The sequence below is a fragment of the Colossoma macropomum genome, unplaced genomic scaffold (assembly GCF_904425465.1).
Source record: "Colossoma macropomum unplaced genomic scaffold, Colossoma_macropomum, whole genome shotgun sequence".
Taxonomy (NCBI): domain Eukaryota; kingdom Metazoa; phylum Chordata; class Actinopteri; order Characiformes; family Serrasalmidae; genus Colossoma; species Colossoma macropomum.
Genome location: NW_023494799.1, coordinates 11,920,703 through 11,941,672, shown reverse-complemented (window position 1 = coordinate 11,941,672; position 20,970 = coordinate 11,920,703). Strand labels below are relative to the sequence as shown.

The window sequence follows — 20,970 nt, the reverse complement described above, 5'->3', positions numbered from 1 at the left end:
ATTTTATGGTTTTTGGTTTTGGTGCATAAAACAACACAAATGTTATAGACCTCAAATACAAATATATAGACAAATGTAGAATATCTGCCCAATAACACTAGAAAGGCCATTAGGATCATTTTAACAGCTTTGAAATTTTGCTATAAATTAAACCCCCAGTATCTGCTGTTCCCTGACTGTATATATGTATACTTTATGCATAATGTGTGTTTTAATGCAATGCACAATGTACATTTTAGTATAATATTGTTAAGAGATTGATGTTAAAAATATATTAAAAAACAAAGTTCTGAGTGGTCAGTTTGACTGTACACATTAGACTGTGTTTCGGCTCTGCTGACTCTTTGTTCCTCTCCATTAGATAAAGTGGAGAGGCTAATGGGCATCTTGCTGACCGCTTGTATTGGTGGTGATGTGCATTAAATGTCATTTATTTCGAAACTCAGAATTAAAATCTGTCATCCAGATATTTCTTATGACGTTCCCAACAATACAATGATCACACAGTGAAAATGACCTCTGTGGCCTTTCTAGCAATTATGGAATTCTGGCCTTTCTAGCATTAATACTGAAAAGGAATTGTGTTCACTGCCACTCACATGCCCTCCCCAGCGGTGGTAATATTGTAGGGAAATACATTCTTGTCTTTAAGGCTGAACACTTACATTGGTGTACAACTCACAGTCGAATATAATTAGAGGACTCTGAATATCAGATCAGAGCACACTCCCTTCCACTTAGGCCCGGGAGATAAAACTGTAAGTTAGCTTTGTGAAAGGAATTTAATCACTTAAAGTCAGTCATTTTTTCATATCTATAATATGTGGTTGATATATTTTTGACAAATGGTTATGCTGTGATTGTACTGTTCCTCAATCAGATCTTAGCAGCAAAGGCTTTAATTTTCAGTAGTTGCTACTCGGGTTCACTATGTACCGGTCAATGGCTGGTGACCCTCCCTGACCCTAGTCCTTATTCCAAAGTAGAATCTCACAAGACTTGTTAAAATTCAAAGATATATATATATAAAACACCTCTTGTGCCTTTTAAACACCCCTCACCTGTAGCAGCGCTCATCACCAGCAATGCAGGCAGTTAGCAAGTTGCCCAATAGCCACTTTAGCATAGCATTCAAAACTGCAGCTTAATGTGTCCACTTTCTTGATGAGAAAGTGCTAGTCTAGTTTGCTAATGTTACCTCACTGTCTATTTAACAGTTTAACCGTGGTGCTTTTTGCACGATTGATAAATGTAAAGTATCTGTGCAACACAGACATGAAAAAAGCGTAAAATGCTTTGGGTTAATAATGTGAGTTTAGTAGCTAAATGAGGAGAGATAAGGCTATGTATTCACTCAGTCTCTCAGTTTGTTAGAGTTGGCCAGCTAGCTACTCTGATATGTTTAGTTGTATTTTACATAAAACAAAACAACAAAAAAGCAAAAGTCAGAGAGCCCTTAGATTATTTCATTTCCATTCTAAATGGTCATTCAGTTATTCAGTTTTGAGCATCAGGGAAAAAAAGGAACAGAAAATTACATAGAAGTTTCAAAAACTAAATATGTTTTTGTCAGTATTTAGTGTGTCCACATTTTGACTTTATCGCAGTTTCTGTTCTTTTCAGGAGACTCAGTACAGTCTTAGAAGTTGTTTGCATTTTCTGCTTCTCACTTTAGAATCATCAGTTCATTAAACCTTCCTCCACATCTCAGATCCCAAATCCCAGTTTTGGTGTTCTCATGCAAATGTCTGTTTCCTTTTCTCAGTGAAGGCATTTTGACAGCTACACATCCTATTAGACCTATAGTGTTGAAGTTGTCTTCTCACAGTGGATTATTTCAGATCTGAAGTAAGAGTGGAGCTTGATTTTCTCCTCTCTCTCAAAGAGGAAAGCTTTAAGTACTCATTATCTGATGGTGACACTTTTTACCGGGTACCAGGGCTGCGTTCAGCCCAACAAAACGTAGCAAAATGTTGATTTAAATGGAAATGGTGGTGCGTTGAACACCAAGCGTTGCAACTACGGCAGCTGAGGAGGCCATTCTATTTTCTGAGCCTGATGAAATGGGTGTAAATGTGTGTTTAATACTTTAAAGTACGTCTTTTAACGGTGTCGCCCCACAATAATGCAAACACCAAGTAGCTGCATTTGTAAAAAACTTTAATAAAATGCCTTTTTAATATGGCAGGGTTTATATACACGTCACTACTGATTTGGTAACACCTCTGACACATCCATCAAAAGCTACCTCAAAGCCCATTACACACCATTTTACATTGTTCCAATGAAACATGTCGCTCAACCTGGAAAGCATAGCAAAGCGGAGCACAATGTTTTGAGGCTGAACGCGCCCCAATTTGTGAACGGCTGTTAAAAGTCCCTTTTTCTCTGCATCATTTATTATTAATTTTCTGGTCTTCTTCTGACACAGAAGAATAACTAACTTTTATGGTATTTAATGGCCATTTTGACTGGAAATGAAAAAGACAGAAAGGTCAGCTTCTGCACACTACATTTTATCTGAATAAGCTATTTTTATTTCTTCAAAATTGTTAAGTATTATTGAGGAGAGTCATATAATAATTTTCAATCATAAGCAACATTCAGTGATATGGAAACATATATCATGGTAACATTTTTGGCCGTGCCCGGTGCTACGTCCACTGCAACAGGAGTGTTTTTCAGGGCTAGTCTAAGAGAGGCCTTAGCGTTCTTGTTGCCATTGTTGGAGGCTAAAGGCCCTATGGGGGTGAGGTGGGGCTGTATTATGTGGATGGTGGTCGGCTATTCTTTGCTTTTGTCTAAGGCTTGCTGATGGTCAGCAGCATTCCAGTCTGATATCCCTGCTCTCAGCACACACACACACACACACACACACACACACACACACATATACACACACATACAAACACACACTCACCTCCCAAACTCACACATGCATGTACACACACACACACACACACACACACACACACACAGCAGCTGTAGTTGGAATATAACAACACTTGGCTCCCAGCACAGTCGCTTTGGGCTTTGTCTGTTTGGCTAATGCCTCCTGGACCACACACTCACACTGGTGATGCTCTGAAATGCACACACACAAACACACACGCACATCCAGCTAGAATGGAGGTGGGGCTTTACCAGAGCCATCCAGCTCAAACTACTACCAGTGGGCCAGGATTTAGCGGCATGCCTGGCTGGCAGGGGCCTCAGCCTGGGTGACATCTATGCACACTGGGATGGAACAGACTACAGTGATATCCTCTTATCTGACTGGGACACCGTTAAGAATGAGGTGAGTATACCTACCTCACATAGACCTTCTGAGTACAGATCCAAATTTCATGATTTAATTAATATCACACATATGAATACTGGCCACTGAATTAGGTACACCTACTTTGTATCAGCTCCACTTACCATGTAGGTGCACTTTGTAGTTCTATAATTACAGACTGTTTCTCTGCATAATTTATTAGCCCCCCTTTAACCCGTTCATCAGGACCCCCATGGGACCACCACTTAACAGGTATTATTTAAGTGGTGGATCATTCTCAGCGCTGCATTGAAACTGATGTGGTAGCAGGTTTGCTGGAGCTTTTCAATTCTCTGTACACTTATTGTCCACTCCTACCCTGTTGGTCCACCTTTTAGATGTGAAGTCAGAGAGGATAGCATTTCTGTTGCTGCACAGTTTGTGTTAGTCACCCTCTTGTTCATCAGTGGTCAGTTTCTGGCCCCAGGATGCTGTTGGCTAGATGTTTATGGTTGGTAGACTACTCTTAGGCCAGCAGTTCTTTTAGTCTTGGGGGGCCAAAGTGTAATATAATATTTGGCCGAGGGCCAAAGAGACAAATTAGCTAGCTAGCAACTCATCAGCTTCAAGTTTTTGCACATTGCCAGTTGCCGAGAAACTGTATTCTTTAAATACTCCAGTTGTTTCCTTGCATACAAAACACACAGCTTCACCTTTAAACTTGGTGGAAAAACATTCTTCATACTGGTGGTCTCGATGTCCTCTTGTCCGTGACCCATTAGCTGTTACACTCGAACATGTTGTTAGACTTGCGCTGCAATTTCAATTGTATGGTCAAGGCTCAGATTTTTAATAATATAACACCATATGCTGTGTTACAAAAAGCATTTTATATTTATATAAAGCAAAATAAGAAGTTAAGAAATAAAATGTGTAGTAATATGTGTTCCATCATTGTGTGAGGCGGTGGGGTTAGGTTGACTTTCTGGTGGGCCAAATCAAGCATCCTTGCATTCCAACTTTGGCCCTATGGGGTCCCTATTTGGCTCTATTTAACAGGCTAAGCTGTCAGGGGCATCATATGTTTTGTTACTTAAAACAGTTTTAAAAACATTGTATATTTTCTAAAGTTATGTAAGAAACTGGGAAATCAGCAAGTGGGCTTGTATCACTTGTATCAACACAACACCCACTACCATGTCAGTGTCACTGCACTGCTGAGAATGAACCGCCACCCAAATAACACCGACTCATTGATTACTTTCATAGGCTAAATCTTTTGCATATATTTTAATGGTCAGCTGTAGCTCAAATCTGAAATGTTGATGCTACTCTATACAACCTGACTTCTCATTCTCTCTCCCTCCCTCTCTCTCTCCCTCCCTCTCTCTCTCTCCCTCACTCCATTCCAGTGTGGCTGCAACATATCTGAATTTAGCTTGATTGCCTATCTTTGTCTTACCTTGGAGACTGTGTTGAACTCAAATCAGTCGGTTCTTCATGCCTCAGTTCCGAGGGGTGAAGGATAAAGTGGTCTAGGAGGAGCAGAGTCATGTTTAAGTACACACCCCCATGGCAAGTGCTGTGTCACAGCTTGGAGCAAGACAGTAAGGTTAGAGGAAGTTCTATGGTTTTACATACTACACACACACACACACACACACACAGAGTGTCCTATAAGATAAAAACGCCTGTAGTAGCCAATCCTGCACTGACCACAGCAATATGGTGGAATCCAATCTCTACTACATGCCTTCTCTCTTGGGAGGCCAAAGTGCCATCTTGGTGGTGGCTGAGACAAAAAGACAAATCAATATAAAAATTAAGAAGCTATTTGGGTTTCAAATCATTTACAGCTATATTATATTTCTGGAATACTTAAAAAATACAGTTGTTCCCTCATTGGGTGAGGGGGTGATGTTAGAGTACCTTTCTGGTGGGCCAAATCAAAACTCCTGATGGGCCAACTTTAGCCCATGGACCACACTGTGGCAACCCTGCAGTTGCGTTTTTGACCTATTTTGACAATATTACTACTAATAATTATGATATTCAAGTACTTTTTAATAACCCTATACACTATACACATCTTAGCTTTCCATGGAAAATGTCATTTGAAAGCTTAACAATGTTCAGTCTGCTAGAGGCAGAGCAGTGCTTCCTGGAGCAATGGGGGGTGGGGGTGTAACTCAGTCAGTCCTGGGATTTGAAATGCTGGTGCACCTCCTCTTCCACTACACTGCCAGCTGCGCAAAGGATGGAAATGGCCATTTTAACAATGACAAAAGGCATCCAAATATACAGATACAGATTGGGAAAAGTATGGGAAAAAAAAATCTAATGAGTTAATTAAAATGTATTAATCCTAATGTAATTAAAAATTCAGGGGTTCATGTTTTTTTTCTAAATGTCTACATTTTAAAGCCCTCAAGCCTCTTAGCATAAGCATAATCTGATAAACAGTACACAATACACATTTAAGCCAATACTGTAATTCCCTAATGCTTACTCACAAAACTTTTCTAAAAAATGAACATCACTGAAATGTGTAAATAAAAAATAGGGGGTTTATTTAAAAATGGGATCAATGAGAGGTAACATGAAGGATTTCTGATAAATTAAGATGAAAATATTGTTTTATTTGAGTCAGTGAAGGTGAAGTACAGGTATAATAAGGTGCCGAGAGTGTTGATAAGAAGTAAGAAAAGTCTGAAGGAATCCAGAGCCGCTGCCAATGAATAGGTGGTTACAGTAAACTACGTGACTGGAAATGAAAGTATGAAAGAGGGATTTATGACTTTATTTAGACCTTCTCTTATCAAACCCTTATCATATGGTTTAGATAGAAAGTTAAAATGCATTTCAGGAGCAGTTCAGGTATCAATTACTACCATTTCGGAGGTTTTTTTTTCTTTTCACTGAAAATTTCTTTAAGTTGTCAAACTCCAGCAGTGCAGTCTGCAAAAACACCCTCCACACTCACAGCTCAGCTGTAAAGAAAAGCAGTGCAAATCTCTGTGAAAGCCGTCTTCTGATGTTTCACAGTTCCTCCAGCAGATGTCAGGATTTGTGGCATTTATAAAGCCTGTTCTGAAACAGGTGTCGGGACCAAGAGCTATTTTCTTCCTTGCCCAAAGTCCCGACATATGATGGTTTTTAAAAGCTAAACTATTCTTCCTGTGGTTTTGTTCTAATTATTGTCTTAATCACTTAGAAAAATAATCAAAAATAAAATAAACAAAAATAAAAAGGATATTCAACCAAAAATAAAAGAAAGTAGAATAAAAGACTTCAGCCGCTGAGTTCTTGTGGAAGGGAGAAAAAGGCTTCTTCATTATTTCAGCATCAGGTGGTAACGTGATACCCCCCCCCCACACACACCCCCCACCCTACTTCTCAAATTTTGATATTAGCTCATTCTCTAATAGGTGCATCTCTTCATCCATCAATTTGGCCGTCGCATGTTGAGCTCACTCCTAAAAACTGGCTTCAACAGGTTTTTACCAGTCTGCTCTACCTTTCAAGGTCAACTTGCCCCTCTCTTCACTGGGTCAGTAGGTACACACAGGCCTCTCTGTGAACCCAGGGGCTTCCCAGTGTCTAGAATCTCCTATGCAGACAGACTAAGCCCCACCCTTTGTGAGAGAATTAATATTCTCTGTTAGGCAATACTTCTTATTTGGTTATTGATTACAACATCTAATTTTATGCTATTCTTAATTATATTATTTATTTTCTTTATTTTCTACTTAATTTTTCTCCAGTTTTACATGCAGAAATGAAACTTTGTGGAACACAGGCGTTGTATATATCAGACTGTGCCTATGATAAATTTGAGAGCATTTTTTTCTGTTTAATTTAGTTTTAAAAAAATAATTATTTTAAAATAAAATTTCAAAATTTTACTTTTTTTTTTTTCAGTGACTCTCCATTTATATTTTCCTGTTGTCACCAGTTTTGAAATATTACAGGCCTTGAGTCCTTCAGTGACTGCTCAGAACTCATTTTTCTTGTTGTTAACTGTTCGGCTGTCTGAGTAACGTCTCTCTGCTTTTCTAGACTCTGTGATGTGACACACATCATAACTTGGGTGTGTGTGCGCGTGTGTGTGTTTGTGTGTGCGCGTGTGTGTGCGCGTATGTGTGTGTGCATGCACGAGGTTTCGTTTCTGTTGTCTGAGCGGCTTTTTTCCCCCGTCTATAATCTATCAGCCTCATACACTCTTTACTGTGAGCCTGTGTGTGGTGGGTGGAGCTGATTATATTGCCTGAACTTTGTCTGTGAATTCGGCACAATAAAAGCCTGAAGGCACCCAAAAAGAGTGCTGAATGTCTAGACTCACTCGCTTGGGTTACTGACACAAGGTGAGTTTCCATTTTTCTACACATATAAACTCCATATTTAGGCTCGAATATATTGAGGTTTCATTGAAAAGGACTGTATCTAGTTCACTGGTGATAATGAAGAATCTAACATGTTATTATGGCTTTCTATGAAGATCTTTTCAAGATTTTCCGGTTCTATTTATTTATTCCAACATTATTTGGTAATATATCGTTGGAATTTAGTCTTTTTTTCCAGAGATTTATTTTTTTCATAGTGTTTAGGTTTTCCTGAGATAATGTCTTTTATAGTGCGTTTTATCTTTCTTTCTGCTTAGACTCTCTAAAGGTTGTATGATGTGACTTCAATCAGTGATTTAATTGTTTTATAATCTGTCAATTGCTTCACAATTTTATGCGACGTACAAAGAACTAAGTGTAATGATTGGTGGCTAGTATGCCAGAGCAGGGTGTTCACTGATAAAGAGGAGACGGGTTCATTTCCTCAACATTTGGGGTCCCAAGTCCAACTCTTATTGTGTACATCAAAATAATGTACACAGAATAGTTCAAACTTCATTCATTTTGATTAGGAAAATAAATGGTTAAATAGTGAAGACTGTGAAACAGTAACTATGTACTATATGTGGCATGCAAAAGTTTGGGCACCCCTGGTCAAATTACACATTTCACAGAGACCACACTTCTGCACATTTTTATACACAGTTGCTGTTTATGTGCTGAATTTAACATATTGGAAAAAAATAAAACATACAATGTGGCCTGTGCAAAAGTTATGGCACACTATATACTTTATGTATTATGTTTTATTAATAAGTTAGACTCAGCAAATAAACAGAAATTATGCACAAACTTTTGCAGAAAGATTTCACATTTAAGTGTGTTCCCCATAGAGGATGCGGTCACTTATGTTCACTTAGAAAATCAACATTGTATGCACTCTGACCAGGGCTATTCAAACATTTGCATACAACTGTATAGGAAAAACACAATCTACTGTATTTAAGTAAATAAATAAACAAACAAACTACACACTTTTGCTTGGGGGCCCTGAGTAGCAACTTATACTGCTTATAGCTAGAAACAGCCCTGGAGGAGACACAAGGTGCTACTTAATGTTTTCTCAGAATGGAATAACTTTAAAATTCTGATACATGATATCAGATACATCTGGTATCTTTGGAGCAATTTGGAAATGCTCCACATAAACAGAGTTTACAATAATGAATGAAGACCACAGAGCAGCTGGCATTATTCAAATGTCACCAGTCAAGTTTTCATTTAATTAGGGTTTAGGTTGAAGTCCTCCTTTTATTACGTGAGCCGAAACTAGTTCAGCTTCCTTTGCTATTGTTTGTATTCCGAAATAAGGAATGTTACAATCCTCCCTACAGAGTACTGTCAACATCAGAACATAGTGGTTAAGGTTTGACAAAATTAGGACAACCCCCCCCTCTGTGGGACCATCCCTCCAGACAGCCTCGCCCAATCAGCAGAGTGTAGAAGGACGGTTCCAAGAAGCAGCATCGCTGCAGGTTTATCAGGGGCATACAGTCCACTGTGTCACGCGTGGCCACCCTCTGACAGCCAGCTTGAGGACTGAAACTCCTGGACAACAACGTCAGCCAGGTCTCATGAGCAGACTGCGTTATCTAATGCTTTTAACTACATTCGGCTGCGCTACTGGCAGTATTTTTAGCTTAGAATATGTCCTAGATAATATCATCCGGGTGTCGGTTGAAATACCTCAGTAATCTCTTCATTGTTAGCAGGTAAGTGAGAGCTTTTCAGTCCAATTATGGAATTTTAAGTGTTTTTTATATTTGGTGTTCATCTTGCTGTCACTAAACTGACCTTTAGTAATAGTAAAATTGACCTTTTACTCTTTATGACAAATATTCTTTTATGTAATATTTGATATTCCACCTGACATTCAACCCAGTCCTCTACCTGACATTCAGTAAAAGCTGAATTCCTTTCTTTTATCCACTTATGCACACCTTAGATGAGTTAAGCCTACAGGCATCCAGTATTATGCTGTAATTACAATGAAAATGCCTCAGGCTGAAATCTTTTATTGTTTAATTCCATTGTTCAAGTCATTGGTTGAATTCTTTAGAGATAATGCAGGCTTAAATTGTAAATGATTGAAAAGGGAGTGGCGATTCTCCTGCATTTCTCACGCCACCTTCATTCAAAGTCATGTGCTCCATCTTTAACACTGGATTGCCTCGTTAGCCATAAAAATATTTCAGAACGATCTGTTTTGAAAACACTTTAAATGGCAGCTCTCACATCTTAGTTCCTTGGACATGCAGTCTCATCCGAAATTATTGGAACGGCAAGACCACTTCTGTGTTTGTTGTATGCTGAAGTCATTTGGGTTTGAGATCAAAGGATAAATATTGGCCCTTAGAGTTACAAGATTCTATCTGACATTTTTGTCTAAATTGAGTTATTCACATATTCTTATTCTGTGGTGACCTCATAACATTATGTGAGGTGTTTTTTTGGAGTTGTATGTTTGGACTCTTTATGTAGAAAACAAAAAGGTTCTATCTCCAAAGTCAAACTCTAACTAAATTCTATAAGGTTCAATCTGCAAGCCAATCAGCACTCCGAGTACACACAAGAGGACCAATCAGGCTCTGCTTCTTTGTCATGTCGCTGCACTGCTCAGTGACTGTGGGAAAAATTTATAAAACTTTATGAAACATGAAAATGTGAAATATGAAACATGTTAAAGTGTTTTTAAGTTTTTATTAAGTCTTATTATTATAGTGCTGTCGCCTCACAGCAAGAAGGGCCTGGGTTCAGTTCTTTCTGTGTGAAGCATGTTCTCCCCGTGTCTGTATGGGTTTCCTCCCACAGTCCAAAGACATGCAGTCAGGCCAATTGGACACTTTATATTGCCTCCAGGTGTGAGTGTGGGTGTGAATGTATATGTCTGTCTGTCTGCTCTGTGAGGGCGACCTGTCCAGGGTGTTTCCTGCCTTCCACCCAGTGACCACTGGGATAGGCTCCAGCACCCCCCACGACCCAGAAGGATAAGCGACTTAGAAAATGTGTGTGTGTGTGTGTGTGTGTGTGTGTGTTTTATTATTATTGTTATTATTATTAGATTCAGCCTTAAAGGAAATTAAATAGTAAACAATTAAAGTGATGGAGTCTTAATTACAACATAAACTATAATTTAATTCATTCATCCATCTTTTCTTTTCCTTCTTTCTTCCAAAATAAGACATTTTGGCTCATTAGAGTCACATTTCTGATATTAAACAAAACCTCATACTGCCTTTATACTAACACACTTAGGATGTCTGTCATTTTCACTATTTGGAATCCAAAATCTTTGAAGCTCAGTATCTCAAACTGCTCAGAACGCAGATAGAACCTTAAAATTCCATGGGAACGATGTGAGCACATAGGTCAGAATTTCAGCTTTGATTTCCTGATATTTACATCTAGATCTATTTAGAACATGGCACCTGTAGTGGTAGACTGCCTGATTTTTAGCTGTACAGGAACAGATAGTACATAACCTTAATATTTGGTTGCATGTCCCTTTTGTGGTGTTTTCAAGGCTTTTACTACAGCTTCTTTCAGTTATTGTTTGTTTGCATTTCATCTCCTCTTCAGGAGGTGAAATGCATGCTCAATTGGATTATGGTCTAGTGATTGACTTGGCTAAAACCTTCCACTTACTTACTTACTATAATGGTAAAATTGGATGGAAAGCATATTTCTTCAAATATTTTGTGTATAAACATATTAAATAGTTAAAATAGAGCTATAGTGAGGGAAAATAGTGAGTATTAGAGGTAAAACTGACAGAGCTGAGTCTGTGAACTAAAGCCATTAAAACACTGTCCTAATTTTACAGAGACAAGCAACGTATTTATCACACACTCCTCAAGATGCACACAACCCAGGAGGAGTGCAAACTCTGAGCTGCTCATGTCATCCAGCTGCATCACCTGTCTTTGTGCCTGCTGAGGACCGCCTTTCTTCCAGAAACACCATGGGCAGCACCCCTAAACGATGGGTCATGAAGCCCCTGATGCCTAAGCTGGAGAAGTCAGACCTGCGGGCCATGTTGAGCCCCAGCAGCGAGCCACATTCGCCAGACAGCAGCTGGAATCTCAGACAGGAGGGAGGTTCACCCATATTCAACTTTGATAACATCTCGGTGACTCGCGTCCACTCCTCTGTGACTGTGTCAGCCCCGAATGGAGATCGTGCTCAGGATGTGGTGCTTCATGCCAGGCAGGTGGCGGTATCTGAGGAAGGCAGCGCCACTGAAGACTGGCAGCCAAGTGACCCCAGCAGCCCTGGCACTCCCAGTAGCACAGACTCGCATGTGGGTTTCTACTCCTTTGTGGATGACCCAACAAGCCCAGAGGCAGAGAGGAATGAGGCTTATATGGTTTCACCTGAGAGACAAGCCAAACTGTCCACCCTGAAAGAGAAGAGTAGTTTCAAGCTGCAGACTTACGTAGAGGACCGAAGACCCGAGAAGCTTTTTGAAGAGAGTAATGGAGATTCTTGCTACCAGGTGGAGGATATCTCAGCAGAGGACAACGAAGAGGAGAACATGGACAGGATTGAGATCATCCGGAATCAGGCGCCTAGAAAAAACCCTGTCCTCAAAGAGCAGTGGAGTGCTTTGGAGAACCTGGATCTTACCAACTCTCCTCAGCGTCTATTTGAGGGATTTAGCCTGTGCTACAGTCCTGCAAGCCCAACAAGATCCCAGACTGAAGTAGAGCCTGGCACCATTGATAACCAGCAAATTGATTTTAATGCCGCACGCAAGCAATTCCAAATTATGGAGCAATCAAAGGAAAACCCCTTCCGGTATAGTCCTCAACAGATGCCACACTTTTCTAAGTTACGTGCACGATCTTTGCCAGCAGAGACTGGCCTATTTAAAAAAGAAGATAGCACAAATAAGAATTTTAAGGATGAGTCAAGCCAGAATCAAAGTCCTTGGAAGAAACAAGTGGAGGAAGCAAAGTTGACGGTGATTGTCCATGAGGATCCAGAAGACAGGATTCAAAGTAACTTGATCGATGACCTAGACTCAGGTGACCAGAGGAAAGTCTTCACATATGATAGAAGTTTGTCTGGTGAAGCCTTCATGCCAGAGATGAGGAGTAGCTCACCAGTGGCCAGCATGAGTGAAACACCTGAAACACCGATTGAGAGAGAGATCCGAATAGCGAGGGAACGAGAGGAGGACTTGCGGCGATCAAGGGGAATCTTTCGTTCTGATACATCAGAGATGGTTGAGATTAAGACCAAACCAATTCTGTCACAGCCATTGCCAGAGTTAAAGCCTATCAAAACCAAAGAAACAAATAGGGTGAGTTTTCTTATTCAACAAGAGATGGACAAGATGAATCGGAGCCAAAGACTATCTGACAGAGGGACTTCAATTGATCTAATTGAGAGGAGGAACACATTTGGGTCTCAATTAGATGAGGTACCTAAAAGATCTGTTAGTGTGGAAGACTCATGGATTGTGGAGCGTCCTATACTTGTAGAACAGAGGGATGTACCTGACTCGCAAGAGATCCTCTCACCTTGCTGCCCCCACCGACACCAAGATGAGACAATGATTCAGAAGGGCCCCACTGTAGAATTTGTAGACAGAACTGTCAGAACAAGCTTTTACTCTAAGGAGGGGGCAACTGAGCAACAAGACAGTGTTACCAAAGTTGCAAATCAGCCATCTTGGATGGCAGCATATAAAGCAAAAGAGTCCGGGAGAACAATTTCCCCTCTAAATTCTCCGTCCTCTCCAGCAGAACCTGTAAGAAGCAGCAGATCCACAGCAGCCAGGAGATCTAATTGGGAGAGCTCAGTTGAGTGGCCCCGATTGCTAAGTGCCTCTGATATAATCCGTAAGGAAATCGAGGAGGACCTCAGGCGAGAGCAGGAGCTTCAAGAGCTACGAGAAGCCAGTAGCCTGTCCCTCATGACAGACAAAGGCAAGGGCACCTCAGAGCCCACAACTTCGGAACCCATCGCCAATAATAATGACCAGACTTCATTAAACAGTTCTCAGGAGAACCTGTTGGAGGCTGTACTACCAGAAAAATATAGACAGAGGCCCAGTCACAGTTTCTCCTATTCCTGGAGTGAGGAAACTACCCCTACTCGCATTTCATTGGCAGGTAGGACAATTTAATGTTCAATGTTCAAGTTATTTGCTAACTTACTAACTAGTTATTGCTAACTTACGAACTACAATGGTGGAAGGTAGTCTTGAGGCACCCTCTGAATACAATTTTAGTCTTGTTTATGTATCACTCTCCAAGCTAAAGCTGTTCATCCATATCATTCAGAAAAGTTTCCAACCAACAAAACCAAGTTTACCAAGTAAAACTCAAAGTGATTCTGGTAATTAACTGGCAAGTAAAAGTTCTCAGACATTAGTTGAGCAAACAGTGTTTCTTTCCATTATGTAGGTTTGTATTTAGCATTTTATTTAGGCCAGTCATATGTTGCATACCCCTTCTTTTGAATGACAGCATGAAGTCTTCTAGGCATGGAGTGAATGAGCTCAACCAGACTTGTTGGATTTAACTCTTTTGAATGGCCAGGGCATGGCAGGTTAAAATTTAGTTACGGAGTTAGGTGAGTTTTCTAGTTTGTTATTGTTCAGTTGAACCCAAAGTATTGATTAATAAGTTGTAACATATCTCAAATTATGAACTTTGAAACATGGTAATGCACAATTTCCTTAATACAGCGATAAATTAAATAGTCCTCTCCACAATTATTGGCATCCCTGGTAAAGATGAATAAAAAGGTTATAAGACATTCGCCTTTTGGTGAATTAGGTTAATCTCACACTGAGTCATATCCAACCTATAAATGAAGTAAATTTATTCATCAAGAAATAATTATTTTTAACAAAATCACATGTGCCACAATTATTGGCACCCCTGCATTTAACATTATGTACAACTTCTTGTTGCAAATAAAACAGCACATAGTCTTCTCCTATAACATCTTACAAGGTTGGAGCAGGGAATTTAAGACCATTTCTCTTTATACAATCTCTCCACATTGTTCAGGGTCCTAGGTCCTTTCTTGTGTACTCTCCTCTTTAGCTCACCCTACAGGTTTTCTATGGGGTTTAGATTAGTGGACTAAGATGGCCATGGCAGAAGCTTGATTTTGGGTTTAGTAAACCATTTTTGGGTTGATCTGGACATATGTTTTAGATCATTGTCCTGCTGGAAGATCCAATGATGACCCATTTTTAGTTTCTTGGCAGAGGCAGAAAGATTTTGGTTTAAAATGTCCTGGAATTTCATGATGCCATTTGCCCTAACAAGGTTCAAAGGGCCTTTGGAGGAAAAAAAGCCCCACAGCATCACAGACCCTCCACCATACTTAAGCGTGGGCATCAGATTCTTTTCAGTATAGTCAAACCCACCTTGAGTGTTTGTTGTCAAAAAGCTCAATTTTCATTTATCTGACCATAGAACATGGTCCCAGTGACGTTTAGCAAACTCTCCTGGTATGCCTTCCAAATATTCTGTTGGTGGTGTCTGATGGTAGTTTTGGAGACCTAGTGACCCCAAGATGCTGCTTTATTCTGTAACTCTCCAACAGTGATCCTTGGGGATTTTTGTTGCCTCGTTTACCATCCTCCTCACTTTGCATGGAGGCAAAATAAACTTAGGTCCTTGTGCAGGCAAGTTTGTCACAGTTCCATTTGATTGGAACTTTTTAATGATTGCCCTAACTGTAGATATGCCCGTCTTCAGGTGAGTAACTATATTTGCTAGCCATTCCCTAATTTATGAAGGTCAACACCCTTTTCCCTTGTTTGAATAGTGTATTTTCTTGTCTTTGCCATGTTGAAGAATGACTAAGGGAATTTGACCTCATATATATGCCCCAGTGAAACAGGAAGATGTTGCTTACTACTTGAAAGTTTCCAGAGACTCTGATCAACTTTAAAAAGTAAAATATAAATGGAATAAATGCTTTAGTTACATTGAGGATGAGGATTTTTTATCTCATAAATTTACTCCAATTAAAGGTTGAATTTTTCTTATTTTCAGTGTGACATTAAGAGCCCTTTTTACTCATCTTTACCAGGGGTATCAATAATTGTTGAGTGGATTTTAGTTCTAAAAATGAATGATGATAAAAGTGTCTCAATGCTACGTTTGAGTACTGTAGTTAGTTCCAAAGGCTTTGAAATATTTAAAGCCTAATAAGATTTGTAACGAACTTCATAGTAGAACCATCTATGACGGAAGTAAGAGAATGCCTTATTGATTTTCAAAAGTCATTATCAGTTTGGCAGAATAGCAAATTTAAAGCACTATCAGTGACTGAGACAGACTGGTCAACGTGGAATGTGTCTATAAAACCTCAAGTGAGAACTACAGTAATCAGTCATCTGATGTTATATTCGTACGGCTCCTATAGACCCTCTTTATTGGCATACTTACATTTTTCATACTAAAGCTGCCAAATTCAGACTATATCTCAATGGACTCTATTCTTCTTATCTTTTTATTATTTTAAGTCAAAGCTTTGGTATATGAGAGACAACTGTGCTTTGCTAGAGTGCTTCTAGGATACTGTCCCCTTACCTATAAACGTAGGATCTTACTGTCTCAAACTGATTTACTAGCTGGTAACTGATTAACTTTTGCGTTACTTGTTTATGGATGTCAGCATTCAAGGATGAGTTGAAATAGCATACCTAATTAGCTTCTGAACTTTGAGCATGACAAGCATGTTGAAAGAGTAATAATACAGTGTTGAAGAGCAGTTAATTATTTATTTCATGGATATAAACCTGCAGTTACAAGAACCTTCTGGAATCAATTCAAAATTACTGGGACATCTTTTACTGCCTTATTAGATAAGCAATCTGTAATATGTGTAAATGAGTTAATTTCATTTCACTTTCATTTTTTCTCTACAGGCCCCAGTTCCAGACTTCCTTCCGTGTCCATTATGGCAGCCCAACCTTGGAGCAGCCCAAAACTCGCATCCCCAGCAATTCCAAGGGCGATTCCCACTGTCCTCGCTAGCCCACGCCCTGAGGCGTCCTCCACCCCCTCAAGCACCTCCCACAAAGGCCTGACAGAGACACTGCTGGAGGACTTTGAGGAAAGAAGGATCCGACAGAAGCTTGAGGAGAGCTCTGTGAGTGAACCACTTCAGCCAAATTTTGAATGTCATTGCACCTTCATTAGAGGTGCCTTTACTGGCAGTAGAATCTCAACTAATTGAATTGATCTGTCATGTGAACAACTCTCATCGAACTTGACCTGAAAAACACAGCTCAATATATTGAACTAATAAGATAATTAAGGGCTAAAAGGAAAAATGTCGCCGTCATTACATCTGTAAACATGCTTACTCATATCTTACAGTAGTTATGTGTACTGAAGGTGGGAGGAACTTTTTATTTTTTTTTTTTCCTGTTAGCTGGTGAATGCAGAAGGATGGCAGATAGATCATTACTGCAGCCGTGTAACTGTGGTGACTGTCTTAAGACCACCACACACACACAAACACACACACACACACACACACACACATTATCTAAGCTGCTTATCCTTCTGGGTCACTGGGGTTGCTGGAGCCTATCCCAGTGGTCACTGGGTGGACGGCAGAAAACAAGCTGGACAGTTCGCCTGTCCATTGCACTTAAGACCATTATTACAATACGATCAAATGGCAGAAAAAACTAGTCAGATGAGGCTCTAGTGTCCATTCTGTGCTGAAGTCAGAGTCACTGTTTCTTTACAGTTTTATTCAATGGCCGAGGCAACACGCTAACTAATGATAGCTTGGTTGTATTTATTAGCGTATACATCAGTGGCTAGGCTAGCAGTCTGGATTGGTTGACACCACAGTAATTCCCAATGGTTGTATAACGCATGTTGAGTATTTAAGTTAGAGAACATTGAAGATCTAAAACATGAAAATTATATAAAATCATGAATTCTTTCTGAACTGAATGAGGCTGAGGGATATAATGCGGTGCTACAGGATAAATCATAATGTGACAAATAAGGCCAGAATGCTAGGTAGCTCTGAAGCCAGCCTTGAAGAAGAAGAAGACTCAAAGGGAATTTGGAAGGGTACAAAGAGAATGCGCACAATATTGAAGGTGCTCTATGGAGTGGGATTCAAAAGCTTGAGAAAAAGTGAATATCCATTGCACTCTATTGAGTTCTTTATTTTAGCATGGCTATGGACACAAAACCACTTTTTTTCCTTAAAGAAGGCTCATGCTGAAACATGTTGAGAGAGTTTGTATGCTTCAAAAAAAGCTTTTTAAAGGTGCATAAGTCAAAATTGAAAAAAACACAAGGCATACACGTAGAATCGATGGTGCCCAGCATCAGGTTCATTTAAAGTTTGTCAGCGCTACCAAGCATCGTCATTACTTCACTTTCTGGTGATGAGGCTGCTGTCCAAGTACTCTCCAAAAGCTTCTTTGTATAGCAGAGGCGTTTGGCCAGAACAAGCCAAACTCCCGTGTCTCTTTTGTCCAGGGATAGTGTGACGTTACAGGCCTGTAAACACTTGGCATTCAGTTCATACTGATTTGGTGCTCAAGAATAGTCAAGAGGGTCCTTTATTTTGTAATAAGTTTGAATAAAATGCCAACATCAGCTTCGTCCAGTTTGCTCTGTTAACTGCGTGGGAGGTTAATGCAGTTGACTAGTATTACATCCATCTCTGTTAAGGTGGTTCATCCAAAGCAATACTTTACCTGGTTTGCTGAGTAATAAATATTTATCTTCTTGATTGGTTATGTAAAGTCAGCCATTCATTCAGTTCTGTATATGTGTTGCGTTTCCATACCTGTTGAGGAGAAACGTCACTAATTCTTTCACATATAATAAATGCATCTTTAAAAAGCACTTCTGATGATAATTCATGTTTCTTGTTGTTAAGTTTTTTGGCAGCACCACGTTTTTCCCCATAGTATTAAAACCTGCTGCTGCAGGTCAATAAATGGATTCCACCATATTTTCTTAGCCGAGCAAAAGGAGAAGGGAGTGGGCTGATGTGGTTTAGTGTAGGGGAAAATGACTGACAGGAGGTCAGTGTGAACACAAACATACCCTCTGCTCCACCCTGTCGTTTACCTAACAGGATTTCAAAGGCACATGATGCACTTGTGCTGATGCCGTTGCTAAAACATTTTTACTTTCTATTTTCCAGGTTATTTGTTCTAGTAATCAAAGAAATAACTTGTGCACTTTTAGTGCCATGGTTATTCATATTTTCTCAAGAATTTGGAAGGGGTCAGTTTTTGAGAATATCTATGAAGAGTTAATTGACCTGTCATGTGTTGTTCTAACTTTACTTAACTCAGGTTGTTTTTGTCTTGCTCTCTAGTATGCTGGGATACAGCCTGTTGATGACATCAACAATGAGGTAAGACCTGTGCTTATGCACTGCTAACACATAAACCTCTGGATCTCTAGAGCTGCTTTGCCTTTATCCTGATTTATGATTGTCGTTTCGCTGCAGGTTGTGGAAGCGACTCGTGTAACACGCCACAAAAGCACAAGGGCTCTGCGCTGGGAGGCGGGCGAGTATGCCAATGAAGGGAACAACTGAGTCTGTGCATGCTGTGAGAGTGGAAATACTCAGTGCTAATGCTAATGCCAACACATCAACTGTCTCCCGACTTGATTAACTGGACAGGCTGGATTTCAATGCCACAGAGACACCACCCTATGGTGGCACTCAATCAGAGAGGTGAAATGGACTCTGAAGGCCATCAGAGGATACAGACTGTGGGACTGTGCGTCGCAATAAATGAATGATAGCCAGCGTTTTTATTATTTGAGTGTTGGACAAAGGTGTGGGGAGTATTTTCACTGCTTATAGCACAGTGTATTCCTTTGGCAAGCTTTGGCTTCTAGAAGTTTTGGCGCTCTCTCAAAGACACAACTGCTCATTTGCTGTGTCTCTGTCCAAGAGGTATAAAATACTCCAGTTTGAAGAGGTTGTGTTAACAAAGCTCGGCAAATCCTTGCCAAGTGTCATCAAAAAGAAGCCTACAATACTGCCCATAATACTTCAATCATAATAGAATTTGCCCAGTAACAATGTTTCCTACAGATGCCTCGTTAAAGTCTGTTCCGGGCAGAGTGGAGTTTCTCAAAACAGCACGTCTTTTATTTTGAAGTAATGTTGAACTCATTTTTATAAGAGGTACAAGTTAACAGTAAATCACTTTTTATTCTTGTAAATTTGCTTGGTGATTCAAAGCAATGTGTTTCTAACATGCAACAGCAATCCCAGCATGCACTTAAAAAACAGCATTGAGTAAGCACTGATTGTAATGAACTGATTAACGTCACCTTTAGCTATTATTCTAAAAAATGCATACAGTTCAAATGAAGAAGACTTTTAGTATAATCTTAAAAGGTGGGCATGAATCTATCAAAGGATGTAGGAACCGCAAACAATTGCTCCAATAACGTGCCGTCCAACAGCACCTTGGTAGGTTATGGAAAGAAGCCTATTTAGGCCCCCTTCTTTCACTTGTTGAAGAAAAGAGGTTGTCATTGAATTCAGCTGGGATTGTACAAAGTCAGAACAAGCACCTGTATCCCTTCAGCCAGTGCTGTACTGGTAATTTAGAATCTGCAGTTATGGTGAGGGGCACATGCACTTACCTGAATGACCACTAGCAGGAGCCAACGAGTCCTTTTTTTTGAATGTGGTGGGGCTCACTCCTCTTTCACTGATATTAATTCAGTGCAAAGCAATGGTGGAACAGTTTGCACAGCACAGAACAATGTAACAAGCAGTCAAGAAAGTGTATATTATAAAAATGTTATTAAAGTTAAACAGTTTGCTACAGGCTATATTTGTACTCTTAGACAAAAAATGAGAAATAAACTGCATAATCTGCATCAAAACTTACTTGTACCCTAATGTGACATTTCTATTTTTGATTAAAGGTTGATCAGTTGGAATGGAACAAAATAAAGTTTCTAACCCACGTTGTCTGGCTCGACTGGTTTTAAAGGGACCACATTCTACATTTTTCTTGCATTTTATCTTTTCCCTTGAGGGCATCATTCACTTTTACATGACCATTTTCCAACCTCTGTTTAATACTAAGAATTAGACAGATTACTTATTATTATTACTTAGAATTATCTTAGAATTTTTCAGGTTGCTTTTGTAACTGTTCCTTTAAAACTGACATGTCATTGTTGTCAGAACAAAACCTCTTATCTCCAAAATGGCAACTTTACAGGAGAAGAAAAAAGCATACTGTACTTTTAATGTAATGGAACCAGACTTTTTTTCCGTCATTCTGGGCCATTTTGGTCCACATAGCAT

The 20,970-nt window shown here is 39.7% G+C and overlaps 1 protein-coding gene across 1 annotated transcript; it reads left to right on the top strand.

Moving 5' to 3' along the window:
* The first annotated feature begins 11,083 nt into the window (after window positions 1–11,083).
* LOC118819292 (mitotic spindle positioning) lies at window positions 11,084–20,624 on the top strand. Its single transcript, XM_036587014.1, has 5 exons — window positions 11,084–11,098; window positions 11,486–13,781; window positions 16,565–16,788; window positions 19,003–19,041; window positions 19,138–20,624. Exons 1-5 carry the CDS (start codon window positions 11,084–11,086, stop codon window positions 19,225–19,227), a joined length of 2,664 nt encoding a protein of 887 aa, XP_036442907.1. The 3' UTR covers window positions 19,228–20,624.
* The last annotated feature ends 346 nt before the right edge of the window (window positions 20,625–20,970 follow it).